A 16,201-nucleotide genomic window follows, 5' to 3' on the forward strand; every position below is an offset into this window, starting at 1 on the left:
AATGAAATTATATAATATTCATGAAAGTCAGTTTATTCCCCTAATAAAATATTTTAAAATAAAATAAAATACAAAACCTAGAATTTTAATAAAAAATAGCATATTTTTAAATACGGTAGCCTTTTGCGCATAGAAGATAGGTCGTCGGGACAAATTTTTTTTTTTCATTTAGTAGTACATAAAATAAGCTTTAATTTGATATATGTTTAAAGGACGCAGTATTTCCGGAACATTTTCAAAAATTAAGTTGAAAAAGTTAGTTTTTGTAAAAAAGTTGCTATTTTAAATCCCCCCTGTGAGCAGAATAAGTGTTAGATTTTCAAAAAAAAATGATATCAAATGAAAGAAAATTACCTAAGGTTTCAATATAAAGAAATATTATTTTGATTAGTTAATATTTGAAAAAGTTATGGCAGTTTTAAGTACAAAAAACATCGTTATAAAAGGTGATTTTTATCGCAAATATTACATTTTTTTTATAATTTCGACAGCCATTTGCACATAGAAGATAAGGTGTCGGGACAAATTTTTTTTTTTCATTTTATAGTACATAAAAAAAGCTTTAATTTGATATATGTTTAAAGGACGCAGTATTTCCGGAACATTTTCAAAAGTTCAGTTGAAAAAGTTCTATTTTTTATACAATGTTTCAAAGTTTGAACCCCCCCTATATAAGGGGAAATTGTCTAATTTTAATAAAAAGTATGTCAAATGGAAGATGTACTTATAATGTATTTAGAAAAAAAAAAATTGTGCTGATACATGCATTTTTCGAAAAGTTATAGCATTTTTAAGTTGAAAATTAAAAATTGAAAATCGAAAATTTTAACACAAAAATAGTGTTTTTTTAACTACGGCAACCGTTTACATGCAGAAGATAAAGTGTCGGGACAAATTTTTTTTTTTCATTTTATAGTACATAAAATAAGCTTTAATTTGATATATGTTTAAAGGACGCAGTATTTCCGGAACATTTTCAAAAATTAAGTTGAAAAAGTTAGTTTTTGTAAAAAAGTTGCAATTTTAAATCCCCCCCCATGAGCAGGTTAAGTGTTAAATTTTCAAAAAAATTATATCAAATGAAAGGAAAATATCTAAGGTTTTAGTTTAAAAAAAAATTATGTTGATTTGTTGATTTTTGAAAAAGTTATGGAAGTTTTAAGAAAAAAAAGTGAAAAAAATGACAAAATTTGTCGATTTTTAAATTTGTAATTTTTTTGGATATTTCCCCCATTTGCGGGGAACGAGGGAAAATTTTTAAATTTTTAAGGGTAATGTCTTCAACTAGATACAATTTGTGATCTTTTGACGTATTGTTAAAAGAAATCGGTCCAGTGAGAGCTGAGAAAAAGTAGTGACAGAAAAAAAAAAAAAAAAAAAAAAAAAAATAAAAATAAAAATAAAAAAAAAAATAAACACATCATGGTAAAATTAATACCTTCTCAGCTTCGCATCGAAGCTAAAACACTCACCATATTTTATATTTGCTATACATTCAGCTTTTCCATGAATGTTATCTGCTTTTGCTTTGAAAATTCGCTGTTCAACTTTGGATGAATTAATGAAAGATAATACAGCTTCACCAGTTTTTGAATCATACATAGTACACATTTCTTCATCATCAGAAATGACTTCATCGTTTTCTCGACACCAAATGATATTTGGCGTAGGGTTTCCTTTGATAATACATCGTAACTCAACTGTTTCATTTGCTTTGACTTTCTTTGGTCGAACTGGCTCTTCAAAATATGGAGCTTCGCCTGTTTCTTCAGATTCTAAAATTAAATTATATTTAATTAAAATTACTGTGTAAAGCAATAAGTTTTAATAACACATAATGTTAAATCACACTATATTACAAAAGGTATTAAATAATAAAAATAATATATTATGTAAAATAAAATTTTTAAAATTAATCAAAACAAAAAATTATAGAAAAACATCAATGACGACACAAAAATCTGCATCACAAAATTTGCAAAAATTAGAATCAATAGAATAATACCTAACACTACAAGGAGTGCAGTACAAGTGGAAACTCCTGTAGAATTAATTGCTTGACAAACATATACTCCAGCCTGCTTTTCAGTAGGCTTAGAAATTCTGAGAGTAGATGTATTATCAAATACATTAATTTCAAAAACTTCATTAGCTTGAAGTTCTCTGTCATCTTTATACCATTTTACTTTAGGAACAGGAGAACCTCCCACAACACAAGAAAATTCTATAGGTTTTTCAAACTCAGCAACTATAGACTGAATTTTTTCAATAAAATGAGGTGCCTTATATTTCGGCGATATTTCATCATCAATTGTTGAGATTGTATCATTTTCAGGAAGTCCAACTGTTAACTCTTTTGGTTCATCAAAATTTTTTGGTTTGGTTTTTGGTATAGGTTTTAAAGTTATTTTTTCAGTTTGAGCTGGTTCAGGTAACCCCTGTTTATACTTTAAGTTGATATCTTCTTCCTTATCTTTAGTAACTGGTTTGGGTTTACCCAAAATTAATGGTCTTTCATCTGAAAGTACATCAGGTTTTTTATCTTTCTTTCGCTTATATTCAGGTTTAACTTCCTCTTTAAACGAAGAGGAATTATGTTTATCAGCGGGTAATGTATGGTGTTCCTCATTGAGACACTCTCCAGTTGGAATAACATCCAACGGCTTTAAATTTGAATCATAATTCTTCCCAGTATTAGTTTTCAGATGATCATCATCATGTAGTTTCGTCGATCTAATTGGTTTTTCATCAGAACATTCTGATGATTTTTTTGGTATTTCTTTCAATGATATTTTTTCTCTATTGTTATCTTCATGAGGAATTTTTCCTTTGCCTATTTTTATCTCCAATGGAACATCTTCTTCGGATTTAGTCTTATCCAAGAGAATTTTTTGGACTGGCTGAATTACTTGATGTTTTGGTTTATTTAATTTATCAAAAGGTTCTGATAGATATTTTTCTAATACTATGGGTTCTAACTCAGGTAATTTAAACCTCCTTGGTTTCGATTTTTTTATTTTTGTTGCTTCCATATAGTTCCTTGATAGGATTCCGTTGTCAACATAGACTGGTTCAAGAAAAATAAACTTTGCAAAATGTTCATGTTTATCAAAATCTATTCTTCTGATAAAAGATTTTAGCAGAACCTTAGGAACAGTAACTGAAGGGATGTCCTTTTTCGCTTTAGTTGGCGCTTTTTTTAATTGAATAGTTGCAAATAAAGGATTGTTCTCAAATACAACAGCAATTGGTTTTTTAGGTAATTGTTCAATAAGTTCAAGTTTTTCTAATAAAGGAATCTGTGTATCTGATTTTTCAATAGCCATAACTGATTGACTGTCATTAGTCTTTATGTCGTCACTAAGATTAATATTTTTTTTTTGCTTCTTTTTATTAGATTTATCGTTTGGTACATTAGTGCTTTCTTTGACAAATTTAAGATCCTTGACTTTTGGTTTTCTCCAAGGTAATGATAACTTTTCATGCATCAATTTGGATGGAATTTTCTGCTCAGTAATATTTTTTGGCCGTATAAATTGATCTTTTATATCATCATCAACGTCTAAAGCTGTATACATTTGATTACCGCTATCAATAATATCATCTTTGGGTTTTATTATTCCTTTTAATTTTTTTGAGGAAATTGATTGAGTCTTCCTTATCTCTTCATTTAAAATACAAACTTCATCATCAGGTGAAAATTCCTTTTCTTGGTTCATATCCTCGTTCAGCAAAACATGTTTTTTTAATTTGATCGATTTTTTAGGACTTTTAATTAATTTCTGATCACAAATAACACCATTACTGGACAAAATATCTTGATTCAAATTATCCTTACTCAACAAACGTATTTTAATAACAGAAAAGTCAGATTTTTCTTCTGAAGTCTCAGACGGAACATCACTTATCTCCTCCACTATAGGAGTTTTTTCATCAAGAATGATCTCTTCTGTGATATAGTCATCACCCTTTTTAACCACTCGAGTTTTCTTCACCTTTTTAACTCCCTTTTCATCGACAATAACAGTTTCTTGTTCAGTTATTTCGGGTTTTAAAGGAGTTTCGTCAGATGTTTTAGGTTTTGAAATCGGTTTCAGAGTCACTTCCTCAGGTTTCTCTTTTTGAATTGGTTTTTTCTCTGGCTTGACTTTTTTCAATTGCACAACTTCTTCAGTCCATGGTATTGAAGGCTTTCTATGGGGTTTTTCTTCTGAAGTCTCAGACGGAACATCACTTATCTCCTCCACTATAGGAGTTTTTTCATCAAGAATGATCTCTTCTGTGATATAGTCATCACCCTTTTTAACCACTCGAGTTTTCTTCACCTTTTTAACTCCCTTTTCATCGACAATAACAGTTTCTTGTTCAGTTATTTCGGGTTTTAAAGGAGTTTCGTCAGATGTTTTAGGTTTTGAAATCGGTTTCAGAGTCACTTCCTCAGGTTTCTCTTTTTGAATTGGTTTTTTCTCTGGCTTGACTTTTTTCAATTGCACAACTTCTTCAGTCCATGGTATTGAAGGCTTTCTATGGGGTTTTTCTTCTGAAGTCTCAGACGGAACATCACTTATCTCCTCCACTATAGGAGTTTTTTCATCAAGAATGATCTCTTCTGTGATATAGTCATCACCCTTTTTAACCACTCGAGTTTTCTTCACCTTTTTAACTCCCTTTTCATCGACAATAACAGTTTCTTGTTCAGTTATTTCGGGTTTTAAAGGAGTTTCGTCAGATGTTTTAGGTTTTGAAATCGGTTTCAGAGTCACTTCCTCAGGTTTCTCTTTTTGAATTGGTTTTTTCTCTGGCTTGACTTTTTTCAATTGCACAACTTCTTCAGTCCATGGTATTGAAGGCTTTCTATGGGGTTTTTCTTCTGAAGTCTCAGACGGAACATCACTTATCTCCTCCACTATAGGAGTTTTTTCATCAAGAATGATCTCTTCTGTGATATAGTCATCACCCTTTTTAACCACTCGAGTTTTCTTCACCTTTTTAACTCCCTTTTCATCGACAATAACAGTTTCTTGTTCAGTTATTTCGGGTTTTAAAGGAGTTTCGTCAGATGTTTTAGGTTTTGAAATCGGTTTCAGAGTCACTTCCTCAGGTTTCTCTTTTTGAATTGGTTTTTTCTCTGGCTTGACTTTTTTCAATTGCACAACTTCTTCAGTCCATGGTATTGAAGGCTTTCTATGGGGTTTTTCTTCTGAAGTCTCAGACGGAACATCACTTATCTCCTCCACTATAGGAGTTTTTTCATCAAGAATGATCTCTTCTGTGATATAGTCATCACCCTTTTTAACCACTCGAGTTTTCTTCACCTTTTTAACTCCCTTTTCATCGACAATAACAGTTTCTTGTTCAGTTATTTCGGGTTTTAAAGGAGTTTCGTCAGATGTTTTAGGTTTTGAAATCGGTTTCAGAGTCACTTCCTCAGGTTTCTCTTTTTGAATTGGTTTTTTCTCTGGCTTGACTTTTTTCAATTGCACAACTTCTTCAGTCCATGGTATTGAAGGCTTTCTATGGGGTTTTTCTACTGAAGTCTCAGACGGAACATCACTTATCTCCTCCACTATAGGAGTTTTTTCATCAAGAATGATCTCTTCTGTAATATAGTCATCACCCTTTTTAACCACTCGAGTATTCTTCACCTTTTTAATTCCCTTTTCATCGACAATAACAGTTTCTTGTTCAGTTATTTCGGGTTTTAAAGGAGTTTCGTCAGATGTTTTAGGTTTCGAAATCGATTTCAGAGTCACTTCCTCAGGTTTCTCTTTTTGGAGTGGTTTTTTCTCTGGCTTGACTTTTTTCAATTGCACAACTTCTTCAGTCCATGGTATTGAAGGCTTTCTATGGGGTTTTTCTTCTGAAGTCTCAGACGGAACATCACTTATCTCCTCCACTATAGGAGTTTTTTCATCAAGAATGATCTCTTCTGTGATATAGTCATCACCCTTTTTAACCACTCGAGTTTTCTGCACCTTTTTAACTCCCTTTTCATCGACAATAACAGTTTCTTGATCAGTAATTTCAGGTTTTAAAGGAGATTCGTCAACAATTATTTCGTCAAATTTTTTAGGTTTCGAAATCGGTTTCAGAGTCACTTCCTCAGGTTTCTCTTTTTGAATTGGTTTTTTCTCTGGCCTGACTTTTTTCAATTGCACAACTTCTTCAGTCCATGGTATAGACGACTGCCTCTGTGGCTTTTCGTAATTTTGTATTTTTAATTTTGGTTTATATTCATCGGGTACAATTTCATAGTTTGCGTTGTCCTGATTTTGAGAATCGTACAGCTTGTGTATTGTTATGTGGTTTTCGGTGTTGGGTTTATATGTTTTAATTTGTTTTTTAACATCACCAATGATACGTTTTGATACGGCTATGTTTAAATTATCTTTAGCTTTTTCCCATTGATGTTCTATAGTCCAATTTTTTGAAGTTTGATATGTGTCTTTTTGCATTGACCTTGTAAGTACTTTATTTAAAATATCTTTTGCTAACATTTTTTGATTTACATTTTGTTTGTAGAACTGTGATAATCGATGAGTCACTTCATCAACAATATCTATCTTTTCTCTTTCATTTAATATGTTTATATTATTTTTTGAAATTCTCTTTGTTAATACTTGATCAATGATGTGTTTTGCTGTTTCTGTGTCTCTTTGATGAATAGTTTTTTCAAGAACTTTAAATATCTGTTCAGTTGCGAGGCTATGAATAAGAGTTTCATTTTTGGTAATAGATGATTTTTTGAAATCACTTAATGTCATTATTGATGAAATTTCATTTCTTTCTAAATTATTTTTTTCTAATATACCTAAAGTAATTCTTTCTAATGTTATGTCTGATCTCCAAGGAGCTACACTTTCGTTTCCATTATCCTTTGTTTTTCTACCCTTTGATATTTTTAAATTTTTTTGAAAATCTACTGATTTATTATTTTGTGAAATTTTATTTATCAATGTTTTATCCACAACACCTTTATCATCAGATGTACCAATTTTAATTTCGGTTCCATTTAGTCCTGTAAAACATTTTTTAGACATTTTCTAAAATATTAATACTACTATAATGAAGTACGTGGATTACTACTTTTAAATTATAACGAATTATAACCATACGTAAAATTAACTTTATTTTAAGTTTCTATATATAACTAACAGTTATTTTTTTTTTTATCATCGTATAAAAACAATTATAAAATAGTTCAAAATACATATCAAACAATTATATTAATGTAAGACTAAAGGATTTTTTTATAATTCTCCCACATTTTGGTCAATAAACCACATAATTAATACATTTTATTGCAAAAAATTGTTATTGTGAAATAAATCTGCTTATTTGAATGTTTGTATTTGAAAATAAAGTAAATTGACGCCAATAAATATCATTTGTGTAGACAAATTAATGTGATTAGTATTAAATTTTATTTCACTATAATTCAGATTTAAAATATTAAGATTTTAAAATTTCATTGAATTGCTAAACTTAAAATATTTTTTAATATATCAGAGGTGCACTTTAAAGATACAATTTTAGACCCAATGTAATTGGAGAGCATAGATAAAATTTATAAATTTAATTTTGATAAATATTTATAAAACAATATTTTAAAAAATATATGTAATATACGTAATAATATATAGTATTATCATCGATTATATACTATTAAAAGGGGACTTATGAAGTATACTACCCTCCTTTTATTTCTAGCCTCTCTATTTCTCTTAAAATAATAATTATGTTAAGAAATTTGTTTTGGTGTTTATTAGTTTCATTATTTCTTGATTTATCAGTTATTAATTACTTTTTAACTCGTTCCTTACAACTTTTAAGAGTGTCAACTTCTTTTAAATGAAATGACTAAATGAAAACTACTTTTGACTCATTATTTTAAAATATTGACTGGAAATGAGGTTATAACGATTTTTTTATAAGACATATCTCGGGCACAATCTTCGTTTCGTCTATGTATAAAAATGTTAATAACCATCGAAGTAATAATCCAAATGTTATCGACCAGTCACTTTCTTTATTAGATCATTTCCTATTTTATTAGATATTAATAGTAATTAATATTTAATAAATTAAGAATTATGACACTAAAAAATATGAAAAATAATTTTGTTAACATAATTATTTTTTAAGAGAAATCGAGTGGCTAGTGTTAAAAAAATCACCCTCTATATCAAAATTTAATTAACTTTTACTCACTGTTGTAAATATTAAGTTTATTGTAAGAAAATGTAATCCCTTGCGTTTCAAATAATCGTTTTTACTGTACACAAAAAAAAATTGAAGAAATAATAAAATTAAGTTAGCTAGTTAAAAAAATAAAATTTTCTTACGTCTATGCAGGTTAATATTTTAGATGTTAATATATATTAAACATTTATTAATAATACATATAGCTACGCGCAACGAATAAGTCAGTAACTCAAAAAATCAATTATGAGGTATTTAAATTTAGGTTTTACTCTTCTTATAACTCTTACACTCAGTAATTCCAACAATAAAAAAAATCAATTTGCTTCTAGAAGGGCAATCAAATAGTTCGAGACAAACCAGATAAAACTTGCCACATTATAATCTCTATAGCTATCTTGAAAAGCTAATAAGTCAATTTTATTTTTTCAATAGGGTAAATAAAATTTAGTTCATTGTAAATTAATGTAATATTTTTTAATTTTAATTTCAAACCTTCGCGATAATATCCATCATAAATCATCAATAAATCTAAAATTGTAACAAGCTAATTTTTGGGAATAAACTTCAAAAGTTAAGTTACATAACTAAAATTTCTAACTTGTTAACAATTTCTTAATCAAAATTTTACATTATTGATATATTTTAAATAGATGAGGAACAATTTATTGTTAGTCACAGTTAACAGTATTTATTTTTTTTAACCTTGGTAAGAGCTAAAATGCATTAAATATTGATATACGCTTACGTTTGGCAGCGCTTTACATGTGAATTAATAGCATCGAGTGACCGTAAAAACTAGAGGGAGTAATTCAATATAAACATTAACGCTCAGTAGTACCATCTAAAACTTCAAGAGTGTAAGAACGATGAAACAAGATATAAACTCAACCATTTGAATGTGAGTATTTGTTGATTTTTATCATATTTACTGATACAAAATTTATCTCACAATATTATATTATAATGTTAAATATTAATGTGTTTTATACAAATATTACTTTTAATATAAATTTCATAAATAACTTAAATTATTTAAATTTAACATAGAAATAATTTTAAAGATAATAAATTTACGATAAAAATATATTTAAACTATAAAAAGAAAATAAATCATTATTTGACGAATAATTAAATTGTTCGTTTTATTTTATCACTTGTAAAAACAACAATAAATATTTAAATTTTAATCATTCCATTTTTGATAATATATGAATTTAAAACGTAATTAAACTAACAAAAAGCTAGTTTTTTTTCAATTAAAAGTTTCATAGTATTTTCATTATATAGCTAAATCATTGTATTAGTTATAGATCTTATTATTCATTTTAGTTTATAATTGCATGAAATCTTTAACTATCTATAAGCTTTTATTGGAAATTTGAAGGCCATATAACATGAGAAAGGAACTTATTCTAGCTATAATATAATATTATTCTTAGTCTATTATGGAATAGTTTGATTATACAACAATACTATGTCAAAAAAGAAACAGTTTTTTATATCAATACAAATATTTATATTCATTTAATATACAGCAATAATAAAAAAATAAGAATTTCCACAATTATTATTGCTTTTCAAGAGATACAAAAAATATTTTTTGTCTCTTATTAGAAAAATCTACTAAAACAGCTAAATTAATTTACCAATACTTCAATCAAATTTATTATTTATAATTTAATCATTTCAATTAATTTTAATAGTTCTGCGAGTATTTATTATACACAAAAAGATTCAAAAGAAAATAGATAAAAAATTTCGTAGTAAAACTTTATATGAACGCATAAAAATGAATATTGTTAAAACTGAGCACATAAATTACACGTTTAAAAAAATGCAATATAAATCATAAAAGAGTTATATGTTTGGTTAAATTAACCAAACAAACATTAATATATCACAATAATTTGGAAATTCTTAAAAAAGTTATTTTTATGTTTTTAATTTAAATTATTTTCACAACAAATTATATAAACATTTCATTAATTGTAAAAAAATAACTATTAAAGTAGAAATTTATATAAGTAATTATTTTTAGTTTAAAACATATTCGTAATTTAACAATATAAAATAGTTTCACAGCTGGTCATAGCTAATGTATTTAATATGAGAGTACAACAGCACTTTTTAAAATTCCTTTTGATTCCCTTTCTACTTTATTCAGTAAAAGCTCAAAATTGGTGAATAAAAATGCTTAAGCAATAATATAACACTAAGAATACGAGTATTATGAATAAAATAAAGCTCAAAAAAATATCAGCTAATTATTCTTCAATTGAATAATCGTATTAAAAAGTTCAAACTAAATTGCTAAATACTAAGTTTACCCACAGAAAATTATTCAAAATTTAATGAACCTCTTACTTAAAAAATTGCTATAATTTTTCATATTAATCATAATCTTTTAAAGAAATGGTAAATCTTTATTAGGTTTTCCATTAAAAAGTAAACTTTTGAGTACACATAAAATATAATTATTATTTTTTATTTGTTTCAGATATAATATTCAAAGTATTAAGACTCATGCATTCATCAATATAATTGAATTAAAAACAAAATTTGTTTTTATTTTTGAATAAATAAATTATTGCTCAAGTTTTTTTATAACTTTCTACAATCATATTAGGCAAATATAATTTGAATACTTTACACATTTTTGTATCACTTTAAGTAATCGATATTGAAATTGTCGATATATATCAAACTTTAAGTATTATTTCAAAATCTTCAATAGTTCATTAAATTATCAACATTTATATTCATTAAAATATTATTGTATCTATTACATTCTCAACATATGTCTGCAAAGATAAAATATTTTATGATACTTCTTAAGTAATTTTCTACATTCACGTGTGTTTCACATCTGTTCTATAGTTCACTAGGAATTCCATAAATAGTGTGTCACGGCGAGGGTGTGCGCACGTCCCGCCGTTGGCCACTAATCATTCGTCGCAGACTCCGGGAACCGCCACCATCGACGAAAAGTTCATAAATAGATCAGTTAAACAATATTTACTTATATCTTTACAGTCAGTTTTTTTCCTTATATAGATAATCAGCTACCTTCTATTTTCAAATCATATGCCTCGAGAAACGAATTGCAATCAGTTTTTTCTATAGGCATCAAATAGAAACGATTTTTCTATCATATTTATATTATCCAATTCATATTAATTTTGTTTTTTCAAACAGTTGAGTCAGAAAAATTACAACACTAGTAATGACGTAAGGGGTCTTGGTCTTTTATATTTATAAAACTACAGTAAAGCAAAAAGAATGTATGTAAAATAAAACGTTAAATAAATTAATTATTTTCAGGAAATTAATTTTAATGAAAGAGCGCTAAAATAATGTAATCTGGTGAATGAATATTGTTCCATTGACAATACAATTATTTTTTTAATGAAATTGATTAATTTTATACACGCCTCCATTTAGCTTTATCACAAAACTTTAATTTAACTAATATCATAATTTAAATATTTAAAAAGTTCTAATAAAATAATATAATAATAAATAGATAATTAATCGAAAATTATAAAAAAAAAATTAATTAAGTTACACTTAAAAAAATAAAAAAAAAATAGTTGATTAAGGTAAACCCCCAAAAAAAAAAAAAATTCTTTACTTGTGGTTAATTAATTTTATTTACTATACGATACATTATTGTTCACTTTCAATTTCAGTCAAATAAATACAGTAACAGTCAACCCTCAACACTAGATGAGATAGTATATCAAGTTTGTATAAAATTTAATCACTATAAGTTCTCTTCATTATTATTATTTTTTGTCTATATAAACCCTAGGCTTATGACGAATTAATATTATAAAAGTCAATCAATGAACCACCAATAAATTAAAAAAAAAGAACAATTTTTTAGTTTGTCACAAAGCCCAAGTAAACTAACTATTTTATGTCACTATTACGAACAAATTAAATTATAATAGGATGCATAAATTTTAAAATTTTGCATTGAATAGCCGTTTATTAAATACAATAGATGTTATTAATTGTTAATACAATTATTATTATAACAGTGTGTGATTATAACTATAATAATTACAATACAGTTTACCGTGTAATAAAACAACTTGAACATAAGGTTAAATTAAGACATATTGACAATAGTATTAAAAGTCATTAAAACTAGTTAAAACAATTAAAATAAAAGCACACGATTGTTAAAGTTTAATATTTATATGGTACTTTATAATAATTATTTAAAAGGCTAAGATATATTAGAGAGTATCGACGTGACTTTCAGATATTTTAAGATACATTAAGTACCTAATATCAGTGTGTATTTAATTAGTATTTAAGCGTCAACTCTTAAATGTACATAAAAGTGTATAAATAATACTTAAACAGTAACTCAAGGTAACATTTATAATGAAAGCAAGGGTAGCATGTACGTATGTGGCTTATTGACTCATACTAATACGGTATAAAATTTTCTATAAGTTAACACAATTTTAAAAATAAATTTACTAATCATAATTATTTCTTACTTTTCACGGTGAGGTTGGCTGACGTTTCTACTTGTCCACCACTATTTGTTGCTCGACATGTAAACATACCAGTATCTTCTTCATAAGTAAATTTTATTAATAGTGCAGCTAAATTTCCTTCATGAATCATCTGCAGAATAATTGAAAATTTAAAAATTATGTTTGAAAAAATCTTTTTTTAATTACGTAAATATATGAAAATGTCAAATAAATTTAAAAACCATATAAATAGAAATTCTTGGAAAACCAGAAATGCTCACTAAAATTAAATCAAAGAAATTAAGGACAAGCAAGACCGTGTTTAGAGTCAATATTAATCATCGAATATGTATATATACTATAATAATACTTAAGGTGACTTCATTAATAAATTAATACTTAAGAATTTTGAATCTTAAATATTACTTGGTTAATTAATTTTACCTTACAAGGGTGTCAACTTTATTTTTATAACGGCAACATACATGTATATTTAACTAACTTTTTATAATTGAAAAATATATTTTTAAGAAATGACAAAACAATATTTAAACAAGTATTTCAGAAGTTATTAACATTTTCAAGTACATACTGGAGGTGAGGAGTGGGTGCTGCTATTTTTAACACTAGACATTTCTCAGCCTTACTCCTGCTCTCTTCTAAGTATACAAATTTAACAAACTTTTGAAGTACTAATTCAATAGTTGTGATCGAACCGTTATTTTTTTAACTAGATAATTTTCTATCATTTAAGCTAGTTAAATAAAAATGTTGCCATTAAAAAAAATTAAGTTGACGCTCTTATAATGGAATAAGGTATCGTAGTATTTCTCATCGTACGTATCAAGTTGAAGCTATCATTGCCATAATCTTGAAAATTTTCCCTCAATCTTTGTAATATAGGAAAATGTCCCAGAAAATTACAATTTTCATAAAACAGTCAATGTTGATATTTTAAATTTTAAATCTATATTAAAATAACTTTTTGAAAACTGAATAGTTTATTTATAGATTTTTGTTAATAATATTTCAAATAATTACCTTACTAACAACTCATAAAGAGTATGAGGACTTAAAAATTATTCAAATCTTTTTCTTTACAATTTTTAATAAAGTTCCAAAAATCTACCTTCTTTAAACTAGGGTTGTTTAAAAACATAAAAAAAAAATTGTTTAAAACATAAGTAAACAGTTAAAAATGTCCCAAAACACTAATGTAAATTTTGAAAATATTGGTGTTGTAAACACGTTTAAAACGTAGCAACCCTGTTTTAAACCTACATTACATTTAAGCTATTACAATGTACTTTAAGATAAAAAAGAAAAACTCTCCGAGATCTCGATTTCTAGAAGTTATCGGTCATAAAAGCTAAAAATCATACAATTTTCTGTGAAAATGGCCGTTTTTGAAGTATTTTACAATATAACAAAAAAAAAATGATTGGAGCTTTTGAGAAATGTAGTTTGTCGATTTTTCGGGAAATTACATACAACCAGGAATATTACCAAAATATTTTCAGTTAATTTTCGGTTAACTACATTAACGGATATTTTATTAATAGTAGTGCCAACAATAGTGATTAATTACTAAAATTTGTTCTGTGTCTAAAATATTTGCCAAAAGTAACAAAATGTAATTTATTTATAAAATTTAATAGTTATAAAGTATTATTATTAATTTTTAATGTAAATCGTCAAATTTAAATTTATTAAAAATAGTTATTTTGGTCTTCGTAATTCTTTCAACACTGTAATAGATTTTCCAGCCTCGCACTGATTTTTTTTTTTTAAGAGTTAGCAAACTTTGACTATAGGCTTCTCTCAGTAAACACTAATTAAAGATGAGATATCTTATAGACAACTTTACAAGATATCTAATCTTTGATAAGACACAAAGATTATAATAGACATCTAGGAAAAGTCTATATAAGATCTATAGAATGTCTATAAATCACAAAATTGATCATAAACTATCAAATATGCAATCAAAAATAAATTAATTACACGAATATTTGATAAGATATCGACTCAAAAGGTAAGATGCTGTTACAAAATACAAGTGAAAATTATTAAATGTGTTTGTCCGAAATTAGCAGTAAATAAGAACAGCCAATTATCACGTCACTTAAATGACAAAAATCTTTAAAAAAAACTGAAAAATATATTGTGCTCTTTGGGTATATTTGTTAAGTTCATTTTTTTGTACAATATAATCATAATTAAGCACACCAAGAAATACCTAAATACTATGTTTTCTTAAAAATAACCCATTTTTTTGTGAGTTGAATATTTATTATGTATGAGTGATTGTTATTAAAACTGTTTACTTTGAAAAAATTCTAAATTTTAAGTGACCTAATTTATTTACAGAGTGTAATGTTAATATTTTAATGGTCGAAAATGTTAATTATCGTAGGATTTTAAGTAAAAATAATAGTATTTGTTATATAATTATAAAAAACTTTTATTCACACCTCCCCCACAAACAAAATTACTAGCCTATTTTTATGTCACCTTGAAATAACTAAGTATTCAAGGATAACTTTTGGTAAGCTACTGTAATGTTAGGATAAAAAACCCAGCACAGGGGTATTGCGGCACAGTGGTGACGTGACATAGTTGGATTAAGTATANAAAAAAACCCAGCACAGGGGGGTCGCGGCACAGTGGTGACGTGGCATAGTTGGATCAAGTATAATAATATCTGACAGTGATTAAAATCACTATAAAAAAAAAACGCTTCGATGCAAATCTTTAGATAGTGTTTAATTTTAAAAAATTGGTGGATTATTCCAAAAGCTACTCATCGTATATAGGGAAATGGTCTGATTTAAAAAAACAGTATGTCGAATGAAAGATGTATATAAATACTACTTCTCATGAAAAAATTGTATTGATCCATATATTTTTCAAAAAGTTATAGCATAATAAAGTTAAAAATTGAAAATACAAAATCGAAAATTTTCACACAAAAATAGCATTTGATAGCCATTTTCACCGTGAAGATAAGGTAAAGTCCGAAATTTTTTTTTTTCATGATAAAGTATATTACATTAGCTTTAATTTAAGATATATATATAAAAGTGTCAGACTTTCCAGAACATTTTCAAAATTTAAGTTAAATAAATTAACTTTTTGTGAAAAAGTTGTCATTTTAAATCCCCCCCTGTGTGCAGGTCATGGGTCATATATAAAAAAAATATATACCAAATGAAAAGTAATGATGTCATACATCTATAAAAAAAAAAATTATATTAATTTGGTTATTTTTGAAAAAGTTATGGCACTTTAAAGTAAAAAAATTGAAAAAATTTCGAAAATTAGCGATTTTTTAATTTGTAATTTTTTTGAAGGTTTCCCCCATTTACGGGGAACGAGGGAATTTTTTCAATTTTTGAGGGTAATGTCTTCGACTAGATACGATTTGTGATCTTTTGACGTATCGTTGAAAGAAATAAGTTCGGTGAGAGCTGAGAAAAAGTGGTAACAGACACAAAAAAAAA

At 26.6% G+C, this 16,201-nt stretch overlaps 1 protein-coding gene across 50 annotated transcripts in view; it reads right to left on the reverse strand.

Annotated features, from left to right (window-relative positions):
* LOC126904244 (titin) overlaps positions 1-16,201 on the reverse strand; it is a 130,847-nt gene that overhangs the window by 60,141 nt on the left and 54,505 nt on the right. For 36 of the 50 annotated variants that reach the window (XM_050683114.1, XM_050683112.1, XM_050683113.1 and 33 more), the window contains 4 exons: positions 12,720-12,849; positions 6,029-7,018; positions 2,006-5,368; positions 1,473-1,775 (listed from right to left, as the gene is read on the reverse strand). In XM_050683114.1, the coding sequence (XP_050539071.1) occupies positions 1,473-1,775; positions 2,006-5,368; positions 6,029-7,018; positions 12,720-12,849 (4,786 nt within the window). Of the gene's footprint in view, positions 1-1,472; positions 1,776-2,005; positions 5,399-5,645; positions 5,729-6,028; positions 7,019-12,719; positions 12,850-16,201 lie in introns of all 50 variants that reach the window. The other 14 variants (XM_050683102.1, XM_050683089.1, XM_050683078.1 and 11 more) reach the window with 14 other exon arrangements.

This window comes from Daktulosphaira vitifoliae, unplaced genomic scaffold (genome assembly GCF_025091365.1).
Source record: "Daktulosphaira vitifoliae isolate Bord-2020 unplaced genomic scaffold, ASM2509136v1 Scaffold_4, whole genome shotgun sequence".
NCBI lineage: Eukaryota > Metazoa > Arthropoda > Insecta > Hemiptera > Phylloxeridae > Daktulosphaira > Daktulosphaira vitifoliae.